This window comes from Lampris incognitus, chromosome 8 (genome assembly GCF_029633865.1).
Source record: "Lampris incognitus isolate fLamInc1 chromosome 8, fLamInc1.hap2, whole genome shotgun sequence".
NCBI classification, from domain to species: domain Eukaryota; kingdom Metazoa; phylum Chordata; class Actinopteri; order Lampriformes; family Lampridae; genus Lampris; species Lampris incognitus.
In genome coordinates this window covers 32,544,361-32,569,645 of record NC_079218.1, presented here as the reverse complement: position 1 = coordinate 32,569,645, position 25,285 = coordinate 32,544,361, and the positions used below count along the sequence as shown (strand labels likewise).

Sequence of the window (25,285 nt, the reverse complement as noted above, 5' to 3'; positions counted from 1 at the left end):
GGCCTTCCTCTCACTGCAGCCAATCACTGCAGAGGAGAAATGCAGCAGCAGACGGCGGCTCAGACCCCCTCATCATTCTCTATCATTTCAAAAGCTTTTGTGGAGGAAACGAAACAACAAATGAAGAGGCACGGAACATCCACGCCATTATAAGCCCATTTATCGGCGAGTAGCTTCCCCCGTAACCTACGAATCCATTTTTTTGTGTGACAATCGATTGTCTCGTAGTACGTTTCCTTTTGCGGCAATATGGTTCAAATGATGGAGTCGCAATGCGAGTATTTCATGTATTTCCCCGCGGTGCCAATCTCAGATTTATCAGATCCGGCACGGTATCGGACCTTACCCCGAAGAAGTCACCTTTATCTGGGGGAAACGGTGCGCTTTCTCCTTGTGCTGCGGTGCAGAGACGCTTCCAGCGGAGGCACCCCGACGGAACAGGGACCCGGTAAGACTACGCCGCAATCAGGCGAGTGGGCGATGGAAGAAGAGGGGATGAGATGAGATGTTTTCTTTCGTCTTAGTACTCAGGGATAAAACGTGCAACCCGTTTGGTTTGGCTGAAACGGGACTTTGATGTGTTTGACCGGGAACTGTAGGATATATGTGTATGTACGAGATAGATATATGGCGATGGGATGGTTGATCAGCAACCACACTGCTCAGAACATTTAGTGGAGACTGGCAAATGAGACAGGAACAGTGGACGAGCTGTCCTTGAGGAATAATTAATTACTAATTATTAGTCTATTATTAAAATAACAAATCCAGACCCACAAACTAAGTAAACAGTGTAACCTGTATTGAGGTATACACATATTAGATTTAGCTATAACTTGATTGCCCAGAAATATGTGACAGAGGACAAAATCACAATGTCTAATAAGGAAAATGAAAATTACTACTCATCTGAATTTCCTGTTACTTGGAATTAAAAGTTGAGGTGTAATTACTTCATTCCTTTTGGTGGGTGCCCTTACTCACTACATTGTAGTCAAGAAATGTCTCAGTTGAGACCAAGACCCTTTGTAACCAATACCCAAACAAGACCTTTACTGGTGAAGACCAAGACAAGACTTAGACTAGATTAAAAGAGGATGAGATCAGGATCGAGACCGCTCACAATTGGAGGGGTTTGAAAATCCAAAGAAAAACAAACCAGATTATGGCAGACGATGCAAATGAGCTGACCGCCTTGCTGAGTGATCGAGTGACAGGCAACATCAGGAAGATTAAGTGGTACCAGTTAAAACACGAAAACATTATTTTGATTTGGTAAAAAGAAAAAATATAAATGTGTTTTGGACTTAGCAGTTCAAGACTTGAAGTCAAGACCAAGACAAAATGGGTTGAGGACCGAGAGGACAGGATAACAGCCCTCTGGTCTAGACCAGTCTTAAGGACAGTGGGCCCTGATTTACAACCCTTGCAGTTAGTGTATATGTGTCCAGTACATGTGGCTGCTGCGACTGTTGTCTTCTACCCACTGAGCCATACAGGAAATAAAACCTTTAACCCTGGCAATCTAGGATATTGGAGATGTTCTGTCTCTTCCCATTATTCCTAAATTTGTATTTACATACATGTGAATTTATGTGTTTTCCTGCTCACTCCCATGTACAAAACGTGCCATAGATTCTTAACCTGATTAATCGACCACATCCCCCAAACTTTGCTGTATAGTGGGGGGTGAAGACAGCACGGCCCGGAGGTTTGGGACAGAGACGTGGAAAGAATTGGCTGGGTCTTTGTGTGCCGTGGCCAGTATCAGTCCCGGAGAGGGCAGCCGACACCGGACCCACCACCACCAGCAGCATTATTACCATGATTACCAGAGCAGCGGAGACGAGGGTAACGAGGAGGCAGAGGAGCAAGACTACATTGCTGCAGCCGAGGCTGCCATCGCTGCTCTGGGCAGCAGGGTAGATACACGCTGCCACACCTTCAGAGACTGCAAACCTCTCCTCATCCACAACACAACAGGGACTGGCACTCGGGAGTTCCGCAGGGCACCTGTCCAGGTAATCGTAGATAGGTAGACAAACAGGCAAGCAGGAAGGGAGATGATAGATAGATTTTTGGGTAGCATAAGAAATATGATCCCAATGATCTACTACCACTTTCAGCTGCTTCCATTAGGGGTCGCCACAGCAGATCATCCGTTTCCATTTCTTCCTGTCCTCTGTATCGCCCTCTGTCACACCAGCCACCTGCATGTCCTCCCTCACCACATCCATAAACCTCCTCTTTGGCCTTCCTCTATTCCTCTTCCCTGGCAGCTCCATATTCAACATCCTTCTCCCAATATACCCAGCATCTCTCCTCCACACATGTCCAAGCCATCTCAATCTTGCCTCTCTTGCTTTGTCTCTAAACAGTCCAACCAGAGCTGTTCCTCTAATATAATTGTTCCTAATCCTATCCTTCTTTATCACTCCCAATGAAAATCTTAGCATCTTCAACTCTGCCACCTCCAGCTCCGCCTCCTGATTTTTCATCAGTGCCACTGTCTCCAAACCATATAACATAGCTGGTCTCACAACCATCTTGTAAACCTTCCCTTTAACTCTTACTGGTACCCTTCTGTCGCAAATCACTCCTGACACTCTTCACCCATTCCCCCCTGCCTGCACTCTCTTCTTCAACTCTCTTCTGCACTCCCCGTTACTTTGGGCAGTTGACCCCAAGTATTTAAAATCATATGCCTTCATCAACTCTACTTGCATCCTCACCATTCCACTGTCCTCCCTCTCATTCATGCATAGGTATTCTATCTTGCTCCTACTGACTGTCATTCCTCCTCTCTCCAATGCATACCTCCACCTCTCCAGGCTGTCCTCAACCTGCACCCTTCTCTTGCTACAGATCACAATGTCATCCACAAACATTATCGTCCATGGAGATTACTGCCTGATCTGGTCTGTCAATCTGTCCGTCACCATTGCAAACAAGAAAGGGCTCAGAGCCGATCCTTGATGTAATCCCACCTCCACCTTGAACCCATCTGTCATTCCAACCGCACACCTCACCATTGTCACACTTCCCTCATACATATCCTGCACCACTCCTACATACTTCTCTGCAACTCCTGACTCCCTCATACAATACCACAACTCCTCGGCACTCTGTCATATGTTTTCTCTAAATTCACAAAGACACAATGTAACTCCTTCTGGCCTTCTCTTTACTTCTCCGTCAACATTCTGAAAGCAAACATTGCATCTGTAATGGTCTTTCATGGCATGAAATCATACTGCTGCTCACTAATCATCACCTCTCCTCTTAACCTAGCTTCCAGTACTCTTTCCCATATCATCATGCTGTGGCTGATCAACCTTATACCTTTGTAGTTGCTGCAGTTCTGTACATTGCCCTTATTCTTGAAAATATGATCACAATAATCACGGGGAACATAAACTATATATTAGCAAATGCAGGACTAAAAAAACAATGTAGATGAACTTAAATATTTAAAATCTTTTCCTTGTTCATTTTATGATGTTGCTGATTTCAGGTACATTGCCCTTATTCTTGAAAATATGATCACAGTAATCATGGGGAATTTTACTAGATATTTATCATAATATTTGCTTAGATACTATATGCAAAAATACCATATTGAAGAATCAAGCTGATGTTCATTGCATTGAACTGTTTGGTAATGTAAAGTATATTATCAAATCAAAACTAGTTTTCAAATAATACTCCTTCGAACATTTCAGACCTCATTTTGTGAAACGTTTTAGCTAATAGACTCTTTTTATCATTAATTTAGGTAACAAAGGGCATCCGGTTAGCCTAGCGGTCTATTCCATTGTGTACCAACACGGATCGCCGGTTGGAATCCCTGTGTTACCTCCGACTTGGTTGGGCGTCCCTACAGGCACAATTGGCTTTGTCTGTGGGAGGGAAGCCAGATGTGGGTATGTGTCCTGGTCACTGCACTAGCGCCTCCTCTGGTCAGTCAGGGTGCCTGTTCAGGGGGGAGGGGGAACTGGGGGGACTAGCGTGATCCTCCCATGTGCTATATCCCCCTGGTGAAACTCCTCACTATCAGGTGAAAAGAACCGGCTGGCGACAACACATGTATTGGAGGAGAATTGTGGTAAGACTGCAGCCCTTCCTGGATCAGCAGAGGGGGTATAGCAGTGACCAGGATGGCTCACAAGAGTCGGGTAATTGGATGGGAACTGCAGCTGGAGAGAAAAGGGGGGAAAATTCCATATAAAAAAATTGAGGTAACAAAATTGTATATGAAAATATGACAATATCGGTATTTCACCCTGATACCATTGAAAGATGATAAACAATAACATTGAATTATTGCCCAGCACTAGATAGATAGATAGATAGATAGATAGATAGATAGATAGATAGATAGATAGATAGATAGATAGATAGATAGATAGATAGATAGATAGATAGATAGATAGATAGATAGATAGATAGATAGATAGATAGATAGATAGATAGATAGATAGATAGGGAGATGGAGATAGAGACAGAGAGATAGATAGCAACTCATGAGTGACTGAAAATAAAGAACCAGAAATTTGTGGGACAAACATCAGGCTTGCTCTTTGCTCTCAGCAAGTAGAGCATGAATAATTCTCTCTTATGTCTCTCGGCCCCTTGTCTTTCCCTCTACTTCTCTCTTTCTAACCCTCCTCTCTTGCACCCTATCTCTCACTATTCCCTCTTTTCTTTCTCTCTCTCTCTTGCTCTCTCTCTCTCCCGTTTCTCTTCTGTTTGTCTCTCTGTCTTCTTACTCCCCCTTTCCTCTCTCTTTTTCCCTCTCCCATTTTCCCCTCGTCTTTCCCTCTCAACAAAAATCTCCCCAGGCAATGTAAAAATGTGTTTGGGTGGCATAATGAGAATAAATTTGAATGTGCTGCACATAAAAGGTGCAAGAATAAAATATGTTCGTTTCAAAATTGTAATTTCTATAAAGTGGGTTACACGATAAAGTAGGATTGAAATGAGTGAAATATTTTGGACTGTTTTCTTATCAATGCTGCCCTCACTTTCATCTCTCCTCCAGTCTCCCCTAGATGAGCCTGTTGTACTGACTGATGAGGTCATCTTCCCCCTCACCGTGTCTCTGGACAAGCTCCCAGTCAGCACCCTCAAAGTCAAGGTCAGGACTTGTGTTTGTCAGCCTGACTGCCAACCACTCAATCTTTCTGTCAGTCTGACTGACTGTCTGCCTGTCTCTCTACCTATCTGTCAGTCTATGTCATCTCTTTCCTTTTTTCTCTTCCACTTTTTCAAAATGAAAGAGAAAGCCAATATATGATCTCACTCTCTATCGCTCTCTCTCTCTCTCTCTCTCTCTCTCTCTCTCTCTCTCTCTCTCTCTCTCTCTCTCTCTCTCTCTCTCTCTCTCTCTCTCTCTCTCTCTCTCTCTCTCTCTCTCTCTGTGAATCTGGGTCTTATATCTGTGAGTGAATGTGCTCATCTTTGTGTGTCCATGACTGTGTGCGCATGTGTGTGTGTGAATCTAATTGTGTACTTGTGTTTGTGTTTTTAGGTGATGGTCACAGTGTGGAAGAGAGAGGCAGAGAAAGCTGAGGTCCAGGAGCACGGCTACCTGAGCGTCTTACAGCAGCGAGTCCCCACCCACACCTTCAGACATGACCTCAACACCTTTAAAGCACAGGGTATACACACACTCACACACGCACGTGCACACACACACACACACACACACACACACACACACACACACACATAGACACATACATACAACATAGTTCAATAACCTTGCTATGAGTGTTGATTCATTGAAGTAATTGACCATTTGCAAAATGTCTCTAAATCCCACCTTCCTCAGTAACTGTTGCAATGTCTGAGTAAAAAGGCTACGCTAATTGTAGCTAATTTATCAATCAGCAGATGTAAGTATGCCTGCTTATGGTCTTTTTCATGAGGTTGTCTTCCACAAACTCTGATCCAAGGTACCACTGAATGGCAGATTTGAGTTTAGGGAAGGAAATAAAAGATACACTACCCAGGGGTCATTCACAGGTCCCCAAAATGAAGTCACCCACACACGGCAATATACGTTTTTTATTATTATTATCATGCAGGCTTTACAAACTACCACCAACCACAGAAAGATCTTAGCAACCACTAGCATTCACCAAGCAACACCTCTGCAACAAACAATACCAAGCAGTCACAGCTGCAGCAACCCATCAACTCTATCAGCAGCTAGCATTCATACAGCAACACCTTAGTTATCATCGACTCCTTAAGCTATGAAACTCACAGGCTGGCTTTTTTAAGCCGACAAGCTTTGGTTTCAAGAGAGACGCTTTTGACTTATGCAATGCTATACCAGTAATTAATTATCAAATTGAAATGTCCCTATTCAAAAATGGATTGGGAAAAGAAGCCCCTGCATTCCTGTTGTTAAAGGCTATGCTTCACACTTGGAGCATGTATCCACAGCACACTTTCCTTTGAACTCACGTTAAAATTGCAGCAACAGAGAATAAAAAATGGATAATACTCAACCTTTCAGTTCTTGGTGGTTAATCTGTGTTGTTTTGACCATTCTGGGTCAAAGAAAGTTTTGCATTTAGGCGTTTTTATGGTCTGTCGCAAACGTTGTGTCCCCTCATATGTCAAAAATTCTGTTTAGTGTTGCTAGCTTAACCATGCTGCCATGCAGTCAGTGGTTTTATTAGGCTAATTAAGAAAAAAATTACAAAAGGTTTATGTTTTGGGCAGTGATCTATCCTTCTTTTTTTTTTTAATTTGGGCAGTGATCCATCCTTTTCTTTTCTTTTTTTACATTTATTTGCCAATGTCAGAGTGCCGGACAAAGGCGTTTGAGATTGTGCCAGACGCAATTGAGATTGTGAATCTCAATTGAGATCGAAATGAGATTGTGTCAGACATTTGACTGGTGGGTCAAATGCTGGACTGTGTCTAACCATATAACCTTGTAGTCATTTGCCAATGCATTTTGCATTTTTCATATATTCATATAATCATTGGTTTGTAAAATAGAAATTAGATATGTATTTCCATCCATCCATTATCCGAACCGCTTATCCTGCTCTCAGGGTCGCGGGGATGCTGGAGGCTATTCCAGCAGTCATTGGGGGCAGGCGGGGAGACACCCTGGACAGGGCGCTAGGTCATCACACAGGGCGACACACACACACACACACACACACACACACACACACACACACACACACACACACACACACACACACACACACACATTAATATGTTTAAAAATAATGTTATATCTGTGGATCACAGTTCATTTTTGTGTATCTTTCACTGTAAGTTGTATTTGACTCCTCTCCCGAAAAAAAAAAAAAGCCGTGCTTTGGAGAAGAATTTGTAATGGTGTTTGTGAATATCGCCAAGAAAGCCATGGCTGCTTTGATTCTGAGTTTGCATCTTGGCTGCTTGTTTGATTCCCTCGATATCATTCACAAAGGTCTTAATATGTACTATACACAAACCGTAGCTGTGTAAAAAACCCGAGGTGAGATGCTCTATCCTTTGAATCAGAGCTGTCAGTATGCCACATGTGTTTTTCTCACCAAACTTGGTTCTTCTCCCTTCACGTCACCACAGTGAGTACAACTCTGACAGTCTTGCCTCCCCCCACTGTCCGCTGCAAGCAGATGACCATCTCTGGGAAGCACCTGACCGTCCTGAAAGGTATGGTCAGACTGGTCCAGGAAATTATCTCTACTGCTGATGTTGGAGTAGGAACTGTTCAGTCTGTGGGCAAGCTGAAAATGTTAGTAACAGGATTTAGGAAGGCTGCAGGCCATCTTTGGCTGACATCATCAGGCCAACATTCCACAATACATTTTCTTATGAGTCACTTCAATGGGTTTAAACATAATATCTCAGAAAATGCATACGTTAAAAAGTTAGATACCTATAATTCCTTATTAGCTTGACAATTTAAAGTTTTATGTACAACAGATATAAAAAATCACATCTTTTTTTTTCATCCACAGATGGCATTGAAATTATTGTAACTATTTTTTGATTTGTGCAACAAGATGAAATCGTTTTAAGAGATGTATTTAGTTTCTCCAGTCTTTCTTAACCTTTTATGCAACTGGGTGGGCAGGGTACGCCACCTAGAGGCATGGTCACATCTGAATTCACTCAATGAGTTCTTGGTAAGAAAAGAAAAAAAGGACATGACACCACACTTTGCTAGATAGTTCTCAAGCCACTCCAATGCTATGTTGAGTTGTTTGTAAAATAACCTTAACTATACATTACAACGATAGGTAAACCATCATGTACCATCTAATCCTGTCTCACAGGAAACTCCAAGTAAACAGCTTCTCTTTTTTTAATTACTTTTCGCTTTAGATGAGTTGACTGCCATGATAATTCATTCCTCCATGTTGGATTTTGTAAAATGTCAAGATGGCCATACAAGTGGTTCAATTTGCCAGATGCACAAATTTGCAAATCATAGTTCACCAAAGTTGAACTTGACACAAAGTGGAAGGGAAAATCATTGTGCAGCGGTTTTCTTCTTTAAATTCAGACACAAGACAGCTGATATACACAGTAGACTTGTATTTCTGTAACACATAATATTTTTTTTCTGGGCTCAGCTTCTAGCTAAAACTGCACAAAGTTGTTTACTTAACGTAGCAACTCAATTCAAACTTTAAAATGTTCAGCTGGAAGGTGTGTGGATGTACCAAATTTTCTGTTTGCTTTTCAAGGTGTTTAACTCATTTTGCCAGAAACTTCCCAATAGAAAGAAATGAACCCATTGTAAATTCGAAGCCAACACTTTAAGCTTGTCTCGTTTTCTCAAGGAAACATACTTTTTCGCTTTGATTTAAAGCAAAATTATCATGGGATTAATCCCAGCATCTCTGTTTTAAATTTTTCATGTTCTCCCATTGTTGGCTTGGATTTCCAAAAGGTACTCCAGTATCCTCCTACAGTCATGCATGTAAGGTGAACTGCGGACCAAGTTGCCTGTAGGTGTAAATGACTGTGTATATAGTCTATGTAATGGACTGTTGACCTGTCCAGGGTGTCTGCCTGCCCTCTTTCCAATGCAAGTTTTGGTAGACTTCAGATCCTGCTGGTAAAAAAAAATAATTATTCCCTGTATGTCTAAATTGTACTGGGAATAAATTATTAAATGAATCGGTTCTTGTTGTGTTGTAGTGTTGTTATTCTATGTTAAGTACACTGAGAGAACCGCAAAACCAGAGTCAAATTCCATGTATGTGTAAAACTACATGGCCAATAAACACGATTCTGATTCTGATTATGAATCAATCAATGGACAGCACTTTTGGAAAAACTGTCAACACAAACAACAAAACATAAAAACACCTTCTCTATCTCTCTTACTATCTCCCTAATTAAACCACTCTCTCTTTCTCTGCCTCCTCCCTCAGTGCTGAATGAGTGCTCTCAGGAGGAAGTTAGTGTGAAGGACATTAGAATATTACCAAACCTCAATGCCTCTTATCTTCCCATGATGCCTGATGGCTCTGTGCTGTTGGTGGACAATGTGTGGTAAGCACAGCAGTGTGCGTGCGTGTGTGTGTGTGTGCATGTGTGTGTGTGTTTGCGTATTAGCATATTTTATATGTTAAAATACTATGTAGTATGTATGTGTGGCACAGTGGTTAGTGCGGTCGCCTCACAGCAAAAAGGTCCTGGGTTCGAGCCCTGGGGTAGTCCAACCTTGGTGGTTGTCCCGGGTTGTCCCCTGTGTGGAGTCTGCATGTTCTCCCCGTGTCTGCGTTGGTTTCCTCCAGGTGCTCAGGTTTCCTCCCACAGTCCAAAGACATGTAGGTCAGGTGAATCTGCCATACTAAATTGTCCCTAGGTGTGAATGTGTGTGTGTGTGTGTGTGTGTGTGTGTGTGTGTGTGTGTGTGTGTGTGTGTGTGTGTGTGTGTGTGTGTGTGTGTGTGTGTGTGTGTGTGTGTGTGTGTGTGTGTGTGTGTGTGTGTGTGTGTGTGTGTGTGTGTGTGTGTGTGCCTGTCTGTCCTTTGGTGGCCTGGTGGCCTGTCCAGGGTCTCTCCACACCTGCCGCCCAATGACTGCTGCAATAGGTTTCAGCATCCCTGTGACCCTGAGAGCAGGATAAGTGGTTTGGATAATCAATGGATTGATGGACTATGTAGTATGTACACTATGTGCTAAAAAATACTATGTATTAAACTGTGTTTTGTCACAACACATGGATACACAACCCACATCGAAAGCGCCCTTCCCCAAAATGAGCAAAATGCTTAAACACCAATCTCTTGAACTGGGCCTTGTGGATGTCTGGAGAAGTAAATTTCCAAGAAATAGGGACTTTACATACTATTCATGAAGACATGCATCCTATTCTAGGATTGATTACTTTTTCACCCCTAAGTCAGAGTTGCATAGAGTGGTGGACCTAGAAATATTACCCATTACTAACTCTGACCGTTCACCTGTTGTACTTATGTGGGATCTGGGTCATAGACCAACCTCAAAACATAGAGACTTAATGCATCCATCCTCAATGATAAAGAATTTGCCACCTTTATCACAATAGAGCTTAATAATTATTTAGATACTAATACTTCACCAGAAACATCACCTCTTATATTGTGGGACTGTGCTAAAGCGTACATTAGGAGTTGCATCTTTTCATTTACATGTGCTAAGAAAAGGAAAAAGGATGCCAAACAGAGGAAATTGGAGGATAAAATAAGGGATTTAGAAAAACAACATAAACAAACCGCATCACCTAGTCTTATTAGAACTCTTAATGCAACCCGTTGACAACTTAACAGCTTGTTCATCAGAGAAGATTGAGGGAAGCTTAAGATTCACTAACCAGCAGTATTATGAATATGTTAACAGAGCAAGTAGATTATTGGCATTTAGATTGAAAAAAAAACAGCAATCATCTAACATAGTGCATAGAATAAAATCCAAGAACTCCAAATTCCACACTAAACCAGATGAGATGGTAGAATCTTTCACAGAGTTTTACAAATCCCTATATAAATCAGACACTTGAGGATACACAACTAGAAGCATTTCTAAAAGACAAAATTGACAGAATTAACAGAATCAATGGCTAAGGCATTAGATAAACCAGTTGAGGAAAGGGAAATTAAGCAGATGATCTCCATTCTGAAAAATAATAAAACCCCAGGACCTGATGGATTTATTAATGAGTTTCACAAAATCTTTAAAGACATGTTATCTCCCTTGTTATTAAAAGCATACCATCATGCATTTGAGTTAAAAGTTATGGCCTCTTCCTGGAGAGAAGCAACAATATTGATAATACATAAAAAGGGTAAAGACCCTACTGAATGCCAATCCTATAGGCCAACATCACTATTGAATGGACACTTGCACATTTTCACAGCAATTTTGGCTAGACGGATCAGTAAAATCATCACTCAAATTATCCATCCTTATCAGATTAGATTTATTACTGGAAGATACTATGGAGATATTATCGGAAAATTACTGAACATAATGTCCCATCAAAAGGATGAGGAAAAAGAAGTGATAATCATATCATTAGATGCCCAAAAGGCCTTTAATCGTGCGTCATGGTAATACATATTTCAAACACTAAAATGGTTTACATTTGGCCCTAATTTCATAAACTGGATACAAACACTTTATTCACAGCCACAGGCTGTTGTCAAAATTAATGGATATAGATCAGAGAGATTTGTATTAGAATGTGGATGTAGACAGGGTGGCTCTCTTTCGCCCGTCCTGTTTACCATTAGTATTGAACCATTAGCACAGCTCATTAGAGATGATAATAACATAAAATGAATTGAAATAAATAAAGAAGAACACAAATTATCCCTTACCACACCTAAAGAATCTCATGTCTCAATATGGATATTATTCAGGATACAAAATCAATGTGGGAAAAACAAAAGTTATGGATATTAATGGCAGAACACCACAAAGTATAAAATTCCAGAGTGGGTTTAAATGGTGAAAAATGGTATTAAGTATCTCGGTGTATACATTCCCAATTCTGTACAAAACCTTTATGATGTCAATTATAAGAAAATAATTTGGTGTATTAGTAAAGATTTTGGCCGATGGTCTATACCCCCTCTGTCCCTACTAGGTCATATTGAAAGCATATGTATGAATGTTCTGCCCACGCTGCTTTGTTTATTTCAGATGTTACCTATTGAAGTCCCGAAATCTACTTCTGATAATCTGGATAAATTGATTTTTCAGTTCATATGGCAAAGAAAGTTCCCAAGAATTAGGCTTAAAACATTAGAGCTAGCTAAGCCAGATGGGGGGCTTAAACTTCCAAACTTAAGATATTACTTTTGGACCACACAGATGAAGCCCTTGCTAATGTGGATCCAGGATAGTACATATACACAGTGGCTTAATATTGAAAAAAAGCATGTGTTCAGAGCCCTTGCACATTCTACCATTTTTGGATGCCCCTATAAAAGAAATGAGACAATGGACTGCAATTACCTTAAAAATATGGAAAAAAATGCAATCAGCATATGGACTACCTAAAACAATCTTGCCACTGACAAGCAAGCACTGGATATATGAAGACCTTTATGCCTAACAATTTAGATACGGGATTTAAAAAATGATCAGAACATGGCTCAATTAAATTGTATCAGATATTGAACAAGGACAATCTCATGACATTTGAACAGTTAAAAAATGAACTCAATCTCCCTAGAGCAGACTTCTTCAAATATTTGCAACTAAGACATTTCCTTACTACATACAAAGAATGGGGAAAAACTCATAAAATCTACCCCTATAGATTATCTCATTGAATTGCAAACGGGGGATGGAGAAAGGAGAATAATTTGTAAACTATATCAAATATTTTTGTCTATGAACCAAGATAGCGTTTTAAATATAAAGCAGAGACTGGAATCGGAATTAAACTCAGGTATAACGCAGAATACCTGGAAGGAAATATGCACAGAAGCAAACCTAGGACAAATTCAAACACATGGAGGGAATTTAAATGGAAAGTAATCACAAAATATTTTCGAATGCCAGTGATAGTGTCAAAGATGGGTCCAACACACACTAGTTCATGTGAGAGAAACTGGAGCACAAATTGGAAACCATACTCACATATTCTGGTTATGTCCTAAGTTACATGTCTTTTGAAAAGAGATATTTGATGCTCTTAAAGAAGTGTTCAAGCAGAATATCCCACAAGATCATATGGTGGCACAACTGGGAGTAATACCTGATGGTTTAGAGGGGAGATCTAAGAAATACCTCCTATGAATACTACTTACAGCATCCCTGAAGTTAGTCCATGGGCCAGAGCCCAAAATTTCCTATTTCGGTACACTCAAGGTGGCAAAACTTACTTATAATTTTTGAAAGGATCCATGTCTGTAGATGATATTTTGGTATGATAACCATTCCTGAGTGGCAGCTGTATCACAGTTATCAGCTCATGAAGTTAACCACCCCCTAAAGTAAATTGCATTTTAGACGCTGGTGCATATCCTGGTTTAGCCTCATGGTCAGGACATTTTTCAATGTTCTATAATATTGTCTTTGGTATCATTTTAAAGGGGACCTTCTTAGCTTTCATTCAAGCCCTGTTGTGGATATTTCTCACAAATATAGAGGTCACTTGAGCTCTTCAACCCGTCAATAACACACATCTTTCTGCAATGTTCGCCTAAACTATATACTTTGTTTTAGCCCTGTGGCATCTAGGAATATCAGGGACACAAAACACAAAAACTGGAATACTCACAGGACTGTAAAGATTCAGGAAATGTATAATATACCCATACTATTTCATTATGTGAGGTGATTGTGAACCTTAAATTAGAAGGGCATTATTACTAAGAAACTAACTAGACCAAAGCCAGTTAGTCCATGGGTCAGACCAGATATCGATATCACCCAATGTGACACAACTTCACTGGTGCCATTTTATTTGGTACACTAACAGAAGTAAAATAATACATGATAACCTTTCCATATGAGCAGCTATTTCATTTTTCTTTCAGGAAACCTGTTTCTGTGCCTCTCACGATTGTGTATTTGCCCAGATTTTTACAAATATAGCATTTCAACACCCCTGGTACTGATTAGCCTAGCTTAAACTCTGGGACAGTTCTTAGTTGGCCAACAACCAAGGATAACCAGTACTGTGTACTTCCATTCATTGTGCTAAGCTAGGCTAACGTGCAGCCAGATAGCTTTCTACTAAACACATATAGAGGAAACTGGTATCTATCTTCTTGTCTCACTCTGGAGATTGTAAGCTAATTTCCCATAATGTTAGCATGTTCTTTTAATGTATATGTTAATATGATTAGTTAAAGTGGCTACGAGGAACTTTCATCTTGTGTTGATTTTAGCGGCCTCATGTGGACAAAATACAGCTGTTGCATAGCAACTAGGTAATGTATCTATTTGTGGCTATGTAAGATAAATAATGGTAATATGACGCTGGTGAAGCAAAGTAAACTTTGTTTTAGTAGTGTTCATACACCTAAGTTACATGTATTTGTTTGTATGTGGCAGGTGAAAACTGACTGAATATGGCCACTGGTGAACAAGCAAGTTTTTACCCAATACCAAAGCGCCCACGGGTGGAGTGCATTATCCACTGTTCTGATGATACAGATAAGCTGGTTTCACTACAAAGTGTCGACTCGTGGAGAACTCTGCTCAGGGCAGCTCAGATACGAAATCATGCACCAGTTTTGAAACTGGCAAAAGACATTCCTGAGGGACAGATTCCAGCAATCTACTACCACATTAAGTGTCGCAGTATCTTCACTATGAAGCAAATTCTTGATGGCCTCCTTGCAAAAGAAAAGAAAAGTTGTGTCTCTGCTGAAGAGAAACAATCTAAGAGAGTAGCTCGACATGCTCCAAGTACATCTAGGACTTATGATGCAGAGTGCATATTTTGTCAGAAAAACAGCAAATATTCCAAGAGATAGAATACGAGAGAAGTACTGGTGCAGTGTCGAGAACTGCGAGCTGATGCAAAGATCAGGAGTGCAGCCACAAAGAAAAGGGACAGCAGAATCCTTGCCATTGTTAGTAGAGACCTTGTAGCAGCTGAAGGGCCACAGGTCATGCTATAGACTTTACACCAAAGAAGAGGTTTCCAAAGGAGAGGTTGCCAGCAATGAAGATGATGATGCTGCAGCCCAGTATGAAGCTGCTGTGAATAAGGCATACAATGAGCTGTTCCTCTTCATCAGGATGGAGCTTTTTGGCAATCCTCAAGTGATGACAATGACTGATCTCTCTTCTAGACTGGTAGCTTCAATGAACTCCCAAGGCATTGCCCAAGTCAAGGAATCAACCAAGAAGCACATAAGGCGAAACCTGGAGAGTGAGTTTGCTGGAGCCTTGCAGATATTCCCTGATGAGAAAGGAAAATTCCTCCTCTATCCCGATAACTTGTCCATGAGGGAACTTGCCAAAGAAAATCAGTCTCTCAAAAGGGAGCTGCAGACCCTGAAAAGTGTCAGTGCACAAGATGTTATAGCCAAAGCAGCCATCAAATTGAGAGCAGACATTAAAAGTCAAGATGTTCCTCAAACCTGGCCGCCTGAAGTCAAACCAGAAGCAGAATGTCCTACCATTCCAGAGTCGCTCATTATCTTCCTGTACTCTCTACTCACAGGCTCAAATGATCCTGATCATGCATCCCAGAGAGTGCAGTGCCTTCTGCAGTCATTTGGCCATGACATAGTATATGCAGTGATATGTGGAAATACCAAGCCTTCCAAGCACATTGTTCTGACATTCAGTGTCAAATCGTTGACAGGAAATGTAGAGTTGATAAACATCCTCAACCGACTTGGTCACAGTGTGTCCTATTCACAGATGGAAGAGATCAACACTGCCCTGTGTCTCCAGAAACTCTCATCATCAGGGAGTGGCATTGCCCTTCCAGCTAACATCCATCCTGGCATATTCACAACTTTAGCCTGGGACAATATCGACCGTCTTGAAGAAACTGTCAGTGGTGAGGGAACATCTCACAGAGTCAATGGGATTGCTGTGCAAGCAAAGCCAGTCAACCCACTTCCTGTCCAACCCATGCCCACTGTTCCCAAAACAAAGAAGAGAAGCATTGATGGACCTCCACCAATGTTACCAACTTACAATGCTGGACAATGGGTAGGGCCACCACAAAGCAAAAAGTCAGATGCCGATACTGCAGCCAATACTAAGCTTGCCAGAGAGAAAAACCTTCTTTGGGTCCTAGCACGCATGTCACAACAAGAAGAACAGTCAGTCAGCAGCTGGACAGGCTTCAACATCCTGACTCGAGGAGAGATGACGGTCATCCCCGACAATATAGGCTATCTGCCTACCATCAATGCTCCAGCGACACAAATGTCTACTGTCAACGAGGTGCTTAACCAGTCACTGAGCATCATGCAGTGCTTAGGCCTGAGGAAGATTGTCTGTGTCTTTGACCAAGCCCTGTATGCGAAGGCTGTCGAGATCACATGGAAACACCATGACAAGTTCCATGATATCATCGTTAGGCTTGGGGTATTCCACACCATCTGCACACTGCTGGCAATAATAGGAAAGCGTTTCCAAGATGCTGGACTCAAAGACCTCTGCATTGAGTCTGGCATGATTGCAGAAGGCTCAATTGCTGGTGTTATGGATGGCCGCAAGTACAACAGGGCAGTGCGACTACACAAGCTCCTGTATGAGGCTCTCATGCGACTGACCTTGAATGGTTTCCTGTCCTGGTTGGAAGAAACTCACAGGAATGACATGGTTCAGCTGAATGAGACACTGAAGACCATTGACAGCCTTGGGAAAGAAGTCTCACAACATGCTTTGAAGGAGGTCCTCGAGAACAGCTCTTGTACACGCATCATGGATCTATTTGAAGTCTACCGTGAGTTCCTTAGAGGTGGAAACGGCAGCCTCTCGAACTTCTGGATGTCCTATTTGGACATGGTTGAAATCTTGTTGGGGCTCATCCGAGCATCCAGAGAGGGAGACTGGATGCTACACTTGGCTAGCATTCGAGCAATGATCCCATGGTGCTTTGCTTATGACAGGATGAATTATGCACGCTACCTCCCCTACTACTACGCCCAGATGTCTGAGCTGCCCATCACACACCCAGATGTGTACACAGAATTCATGGAAGGAGGCTTCTCAGTCCAACTGGGCTCCACCAATCCCTTTGGCTGAATCCCTGTTGACCAAGCTATAGAAGAAACGGTGAACAAAGACACCCAAACAGCTGGAGGGACAAAGGGATTCAGCTTGAAGCCAGGAGCTGTGACCAAATATTATCTCACAGCTGAGTATAGAAGCATGTACCTCAGACAGCTGAGAGACCTGACAGGTCAAGGCAGGTGCAAATGGTCTCATCCAGATCTACAGAGTCCAAGGATCAAGAGAGATGAAGCAGATGTCCAGTCTCTCATGGACCTTATGGAGAATAACTGGCTCAATCCTATGTCCCCTGATGAGATTGATTTGGTTAGCCTCTCCACTGGCAACATGGCTCCACCTGATGTGAACATAGATCTCTTGAGAGCTCTTGAGAAAGGAGAAGAGGCCTACTAAGCATTCCAGCAAACAAGGTTAGATGCAGACCCACCACCTGTGAAATTCCACGACAAGATGACCAAGCAAAGTCTGAAAACATTCTCCAATGTCAGCACAAAACAAGCTCATGGAAAGAAAGCACAGGATGTGGTTCTGAAGGCAGATAGAAACCTTTTCAGTCACATGATCCTGGTGGCTGAAAGCAGGAAGGTGAATCTGAAGGATGTCCTTGCCTACCCATTGGGCCCACTACCATGGGCACTGGCAAATGCTGATGGGTCCTTACGAAAAACAAACAAGGCTGCACTTGCCAGAGAGCTTGAAAAGAATGTATCTCCTGCAGAAGACATCCCAATCCCATCTACTTCCATCATTGATGGGATGAGCCTGGTCCAAAAAATGAATGGCAACAACAAAACCTTTGCACAGGTGGCAGAGTCAGCCTTGACCCAGGTCCTCCATGAGGGAGCACAGAGTGGGAGGATTGATGTTGTTTTTGATGTCTATCACCAGACTTCGATCAAAGATGCTGAACGACTGAACCGGAGTGGAGACATCACTCTCCAGTACAAGAATCTTGCAGGGGGACACCACTTCCAGCAGTGGAGAAAATTTCTGTGCAGTTCCTCCAACAAGACCAGTCTCATCAAGTTTCTGGTGGAAGAGTGGAAACTCCCACGATACAGAGCTATGCTGCATGGCAAGGTGTTGTACATGACCTGTGAGGAAACCTGCTACAAGTTGACAGAAGATGGGTGTGAGGAAGCAGCAGAACTGCACTCCACACATGAAAAAGCTGACACCCGTCTGCTCCTGCATGCATTGCATGCAGCAAATGCGGGCTCAAAGTCAGTTATCATCACAGCTGAGGACACTGATGTCATGGTGCTTTGTCTTGGCTTCCAGAAGGACATCACCTGTCCCATCTACCAGAAGTGTGGGACTCAGAACCGCACACAGTTTGTCGACATCACCAAACTGGCAAGTTCACTTGGAGACAGCATCTGTGACAGCCTAATTGGCTTACATGCCTTCACAGGCTGCGACACTGTCAGTGCATTCGCTGGTCGAGGGAAGCTGAATGCCCTGAAGATAGTGAGAAAGCACACTTCCTGCCAAGAGACTTTTAGTCAACTGGGACAGACATGGAATGTGAGTGATGAGCTGTTCCAGAAAATTGAGCAGTTCACCTGTCGGATGTATGTTGCTAATAGCAGCACTGCTGAGGTGAACAAACTGCGTTACCAGCTCTTCTGCACCAAAAGGGGAGAGGTTGAGTCCAGCCAGCTGCCACCATGTAGAGACTGTCTCTTTATGCATGTTCAACGAGCCAACTATCAGGCAGCAATATGGAAGTGCTGTCTGCAGGCTAACCCTGTGGTGCCAAGCCCTACTGAGTATGGATGGACAGACGATGAAGGCAAGCTGGCCATTTACTGGATGCGCTCCCCACCTGCACCAGATGTGGTCTTGGAAATGCTAACATGCAAGTGTGTGCATTCATGCAAAATGCCAAGCTGCATGTGCCTGTCAAATGGACTTCCATGCACAGACATGTGCAGGTTACAGACCTGCAGTAACCAAAAACAGCAGGATGGTCCAGAACTGGACTTTGAACTTGGGGAGTCAGATGATGAGAGAAACGAGCATTTTGATTAATGACAGTGTGATGATTCTGATGGTATTACTGTGGTAGTAGTCTATTGATGCACAGGATGTTGATTCTGGACTTGGTTACCCAGAGCTTGATAACAATAATGTAACCATATTCACATATTCCCATTACCCTACCCATTACCATTACATATACCCACTAATGATATGGGATTACATGTATCATTGACTAAGTATATGTAAATGTCAATGTTGTTTAAAATATTAAAATAGTTCATTACCTCACTATAGTATTCCTTTTTATCATGTATTTTGATTGTGTATTTAAACAAATGTATAGAGACCAGTTTGTGACCTAACTGGCTTTGGTCTAGTTCTCATTTAAGGCTCACAATCACCTCACACAATGAAATAGTATGGGTATATTATACATTTCCTGAATCTTTACAGTCCTGTGAGTATTCCAGTTTTTGTGTTTTGTGTCCCTGATATTCCTAGATGCCACAGGGCTAAAACAAAGTATATAGTTTAGGCGAACATTGCAGAAAGATGTGTGTTATTGACGGGTTGAAGAGCTCAAGTGACCTCTATATTTGTGAGAAATATCCACAACAGGGCTTGAATGAAAGCTAAGAAGGTCCCCTTTAAAATGATACCAAAGACAATATTATAGAACATTGAAAAATGTCCTGACCATGAGGCTAAACCAGGATATGCACCAGCGTCTAAAATGCAATTTAGTTTAGCGGGTGGTTAACTTCATGAGCTGATAACTGTGATACAGCTGCCACTCAGGAATGGTTATCATACCAAAATATCATCTACAGACATGGATCCTTTCAAAAATTATAAGTAAGTTTTGCCACCTTGAGTGTACCGAAATATCGTCTGGCCCATGGACTAGGTGTATTACGATTAAATGGATAAAACCAGATCCCCACCCCTCCACCCCCCCCCCACACACACACACACATATAACTTATGGATACAAATGTGTGGGATGTCTACCATATGGAGCAAATAACATGTTTATTAAGGTTCCAAAATGTATATTTACAAAGCGGTGGGGCCCTGTCATGGATTTGCTAATACAGTGAGGGTTTTTTTATTCTTTTCTTTTTTATTCTCGTCTCTCACTTTCCACTTTCATTTGTTGTTTCTCTGGTTTATAACATATCCCTTGTTTATGTGGCTATTACTTTACTTTGGAGGAGATCTTTTTCGTTGTTTGTCTACTTAATATGTGAAAGTCAATGTGAAGAATGTATAGATACAGCTGGAAAAGGAAGTGTCCTTGTACAAAAATATAAATTGTAATATTGTTTAAAACTAAATAAAAATTAAGTTAAAAACATACCATGAATGCATTTATCTTGTATTTATCAATTTTTGAGTTGAATGTTAAGTGAAATTCGTAATAGCTTTGTAATACAGTGCTGTCCTCCTGCTCTGTGTGAGTGTGTGTGTGTGTGTGTGTGTGTGTGTGTGTGTGTGTGTGTGTGTGTGTGTGTGTGTGTGTGTGTGTGTGTGTGTGTGTGTGTGTGTGTGTGTGTGTGTGTGTGCGTGCGTTCCTCTGCAGCCATCAGTCAGGAGAAGTTGGCATGGCGTCTTTCTGCAGGATGGAGAGTATTGCGTGTCGTTTACCCAGCATGCTGAGCCCCCTGGAAGAACATGACTTTCTATTCCAGCTGCACCTCAATGACATGCCACTGGATAACTCCACAGAGGTGTGTGTGTGTGTGTGTGTGTGTGTGTGTGTGTGTGTGTGTGTGTGTGTGTGTGTGTGTGTGTGTGTGTGTGTGTGTGTGTGTGTGTGTGTGTGTGTGTGTGTGTGTGTGTGTTCCCACATAAAGTTCAAAACCTTGCTGCTGGCTTTCTGGCCTACCTTTGAATCTATATTAGCATGTGCACTCCTGCTGGCTCGCTTTTTACTACTTCTGGAAGGTTATTGCCTATGCCCACTTCAAGAGGGTTGGGCACAAGGTCCAGACTCCCACCTGATCCTAAAATGGCGAAATGAACCCCTTTCTTCCTCCAGGGTTGCAGACTTGTTAATTTCATTAAAGAAGACTGGAAATTCCATGCAGTATTAGCTATAATATTATTACTATCCAGTGCTCTAAGATGCCTATGGGTTGACATAAAAATCTGCTGATTCCTGAATCTTTTTATGGAAAGTAGGAAGACACCCTGGACAAGTCACCAGTCAATGGACTGGTGACTTATCCAGGGTGTGTGTATGGCCCACAGACACAGTGACTCACACAATTAAAGACTTCATTTCACCTAACATGTATGTTTTTGGACTGTGAAAAGACACTAGAGTACCAGAGAAAATCCACACAAACACAGAGAGCTGGAGGTGAACCAAGGACCCTCTTGTTGTGAGGTGACAATGTTAACTACTAAGACATCATGCCGCCACCAAATGAGACAATGTCAAATGTAAATGAGTTGTACGGCTATTATAGTGTTTCAGCTAGAGTTCCCTATTCGCCGGCTTTAATACGTGACACAACAGGTGAACCTGATTACCTTCCTGGCATCATAAAAAAAATCACCAGTTCTCAGGGTCACTGAGGACTGAATTGAGAGCCACTGCCCGAACTCATACCCTCCACTACATTACAGGCTGGAAGCATGTCTATGTGACTCTGTCCTGTTAACAGGGACTGGAGGTTCCCCTGGTTGCTGTGCTTCAGTGGTCAACTCCCAAGATGCCTTTCACCAGCTGCATCTACACACACTACAGGCAAGTTTCTAATGATACACAGTGGCACTTTAAATTGTGGTCCATCCATTACTTTTTTTAGTTAATGGATTTAACTGGTGAATGAACATTTGCCATTGTGGGTGTTCCCTATTTAAAAATCTGTAATTTAGTCTGGTGATGAGAGCGACAGCAGGAGTAGCACAGGTTTTATTCCTCCAAAACTCATGTGTTCTGTTGAAGTGCTCTTGGGATAATCTCTGAAACACTATTACAAAAAGGCCTTTTGTCTTGCCTTTTTAAAAGCTTATCTTTTTACATGCAGTTTTTGTCCTGCTATAGCAATATGCCAGGTTTTTTATGTAGAACCCCAATCAAATTTGGTGTCTCAATGGGCTTTACATGCCCATGGTGTAAACACATAGATACAACAAATAAAATGCCTTCCTTTTGACCCCTGATTCAAATGAGTAAAACCTCAACAGGAAAAACCTCTTAGGAAAGAAATGGGAGAAATCTAGGGAAGAGCATGGAAAGATGAGATCCTTCTTCTAGGACAGATACTAGGTGTTGAGTGGGCAAAATTGAAAATACTGTATTTTAGAAAAAACCCTCAATGATTTCACTTTGCAGTAGCAGAAAATTGCAAATAAGAAATTTTAGAAACCTGATATTACAGGATCACCACATTATATGCATATAGATACTAGCTCTATAAGTGTTCAGAAATCTTTTCTATCAGAAACCTCATATTGAATTAGTAGATGCTGGGATGGCTAATGGCTAACATCATCTACAGATGTTACTACAAAACACCACTGTGAAATGTAGTCAACATCTAACTGGAAATAAAGCATAGAACTGTTATACACGCAACAGGCAGATCACTTATAAAGATAGCGAGACAACATATATTGAGGATGATGCATAATGGATGCTGTTCATTATGCTAAACCCAACATTTTTATGTTTAGATATTATCTGGTTGTACTTTAAAAGACAAGGCAAAATGAGTTATGATGTGAAAACTGAAAAAGATAAGAAAAATTAAGAAAAATTGTGTTTTAGATTTTTTTCCCCCCTTTTTCTCCCCAATTGTATCAGGCCAATTAACCTACTCTTCTGAGCAGCCCTGGTCACTGCTCCACCCCCTCTGCCAATCCGGGGAGGGCTGCAGACTACCACATGCCTCCTCCAATACATGTGGAGTCGCCAGCCGCTTCTTTTCACCTGACAGTGAGGAGTTTCACCTGGGGGACGTAGTGCATGGGACAATCATGCTATCCCCCCCAGTTCCCCCTTCCCCCCGAACAGGCGCCCCAACCGACCAGAGGAGGCGCCAGTGCAACAACCAGGACACACACCCACATCCGGCTTCCCACCTGCAGACACAACCAATTGTGTCTGTAGAGATGCCTGACCAAGCCGGAGGTAACACAGGGATTTGATCTGGCGATGTTGGTAGGCAATGGAATAGACTGCTACACTACCCGGATGCCCCTGTTTTAGATGATTTAAGACAAACTCTTTTTATCCCAGTTAGAAATTTGAATTTAACATTGCATATCCTTCCATTCTTCTCTTCTTCTTCCATTGTCTCCTTGCCCTCTTCCCTCTTCCAGATTGCCCAGTATCCGTCTGGACCAGCCGCGGTTCGTGATGACCGCCAGCTGCCCCAGCACAGCCGAAGTCAAAGAGCACTTCCGGGTCAGATACGTCCTACTTAACAATCTGCAGGATTTCCTGGCTGTCCGGCTGGTCTGGACACCAGAGGGTACCCAACACTGAATATATTTGTGTGAGAGAGAGAAAGAAAGACTTTGTGCATGTGTTTGTGAGTGCATGTGTTGTGTGTGTTTACTCTTACTTTAGTGTAGTTGGTGAAAGGTGTCTGTGTTCTTGTGTGAAATTTCTGTCTTTGTAATATCCCCTAATTAATTCTCTAAATTCCACCTTTTTTCCACAAATCGTACCAACAAAATTTGTAGGAAATCAGAATCAGAATCAGAATACTTTATTCATCCCCGAGGGGAAATTGGGTCCTATTACGGACACTCACACTCTAGTAAAGAAAAAACTAAAAACTAACAAGATACAAGATAACAATAAAATAGAAACAAATAGAAACAAGAAAAACAGATAGAAATAAAAGCTAAAATGAGAAATAGAAATAAGAACAAAATATATAAACCTATGTACACATAACACCCTATCTATACTGCACTACTGCAGCAGGAAACAAATAAATAAGTCAAGAAATGAGTGATACTCTCTTTTTAGACCTTTTAAGACCATGAATGACAATTGACTTTTTTACCTTGTTAGCTCATTTTCCCAGTCAGATTATGCGCCTTTTAAACAGGTTATGCAAAAAGAAAAATCACGAAAATATGTATTCACTTATTTGACATCAGCTTAACTTCCTTTAAACAGCCAAGTTTTTCTGATTGCATCACCGAGTTCGAGCGGGCAGGCATGCAACATTCAAACCAATAATAATATAAAATGCTTTGCATGATCCAATCAAATCCGGAAGGATCAAATCACATCCTTCTATACATTTTGTCCTGCCATAATAGCCTTCTTTTTTTTTAAATTTGCCACATTATGGAGGAAAGACATGCTCTGAATGTCATTTCATGTTGTCTTTGAATTCCTCTTTTGTTTTATCCCAGGCAGGGGCCAGAGCGATGATGCAACACAGGGGGCAGTAGTGTGTCACACCCCTCTCTGCAACCTGGGTCACTGTCGTAAAGGCAGCACCCTCTCCTTCACCGTGACCTTTCAAATCCTCAAACCGGGGCTGTATGAGGTGACCCATGCACTTCCAAATACCTTAGGCTGTGAGATCCACCCTGCATGTTCAGAAATTTTTCGCTCTCGGCATCTTTTCATGTACTCCTCTTCTGTGTCTAATTTTCCTCTTTACTTCAAGTCTTCTCTAATCTTTGTTTCTCTTCTCTTCTCTTCTCTTCTCTTCTCTTCTCTTCTCTTCTCTTCTCTTCTCTTCTCTTCTCTTCTCTTCTCTTCTCTTCTCTTCTCTTCTCTTATTTCTCTATGTCCTGTAATTCCTGCTCTTTCCATATCTAGTTGAGTCAACATATGAAGTTGAAGCTCCAGTTCACAGCATCAGTGTCAAACCCTCCTCCAGATGCGCGCCCTCTCTCACGTAAGAATATGCCACAGGCCTCTTTTTATTTTATAGTTTTTAATGCTAATAGACCTCTAAGTTGACTCACAGATCCATTTTTTTTGTTGTTTTTGTCAGTGGCAAATTCAGTTGGACTTTTTGATGTATTTACCAATTGCTCTACCCTGAAAACATATTGAAGGCTGTAATAAGACATGGCACATGCCACAGCCACTTCATGTTTTAATGACTCACAAA

The 25,285-nt window shown here is 41.8% G+C and overlaps 1 protein-coding gene across 1 annotated transcript in view; it reads left to right on the top strand.

Annotated features, from left to right (window-relative positions):
* The first annotated feature begins 261 nt into the window (after positions 1-261).
* trappc14 (trafficking protein particle complex subunit 14) overlaps positions 262-25,285 on the top strand; it is a 36,952-nt gene continuing 11,928 nt past the window's right edge. Inside the window, 11 exon segments of the mRNA XM_056284286.1 lie at positions 262-418; positions 1,723-2,021; positions 5,042-5,137; positions 5,531-5,660; positions 7,603-7,689; positions 9,423-9,543; positions 20,767-20,914; positions 21,857-21,939; positions 23,520-23,727; positions 24,602-24,709; positions 24,988-25,066. Coding sequence (XP_056140261.1) covers positions 262-418; positions 1,723-2,021; positions 5,042-5,137; positions 5,531-5,660; positions 7,603-7,689; positions 9,423-9,543; positions 20,767-20,914; positions 21,857-21,939; positions 23,520-23,727; positions 24,602-24,709; positions 24,988-25,066 — 1,516 coding nt within the window.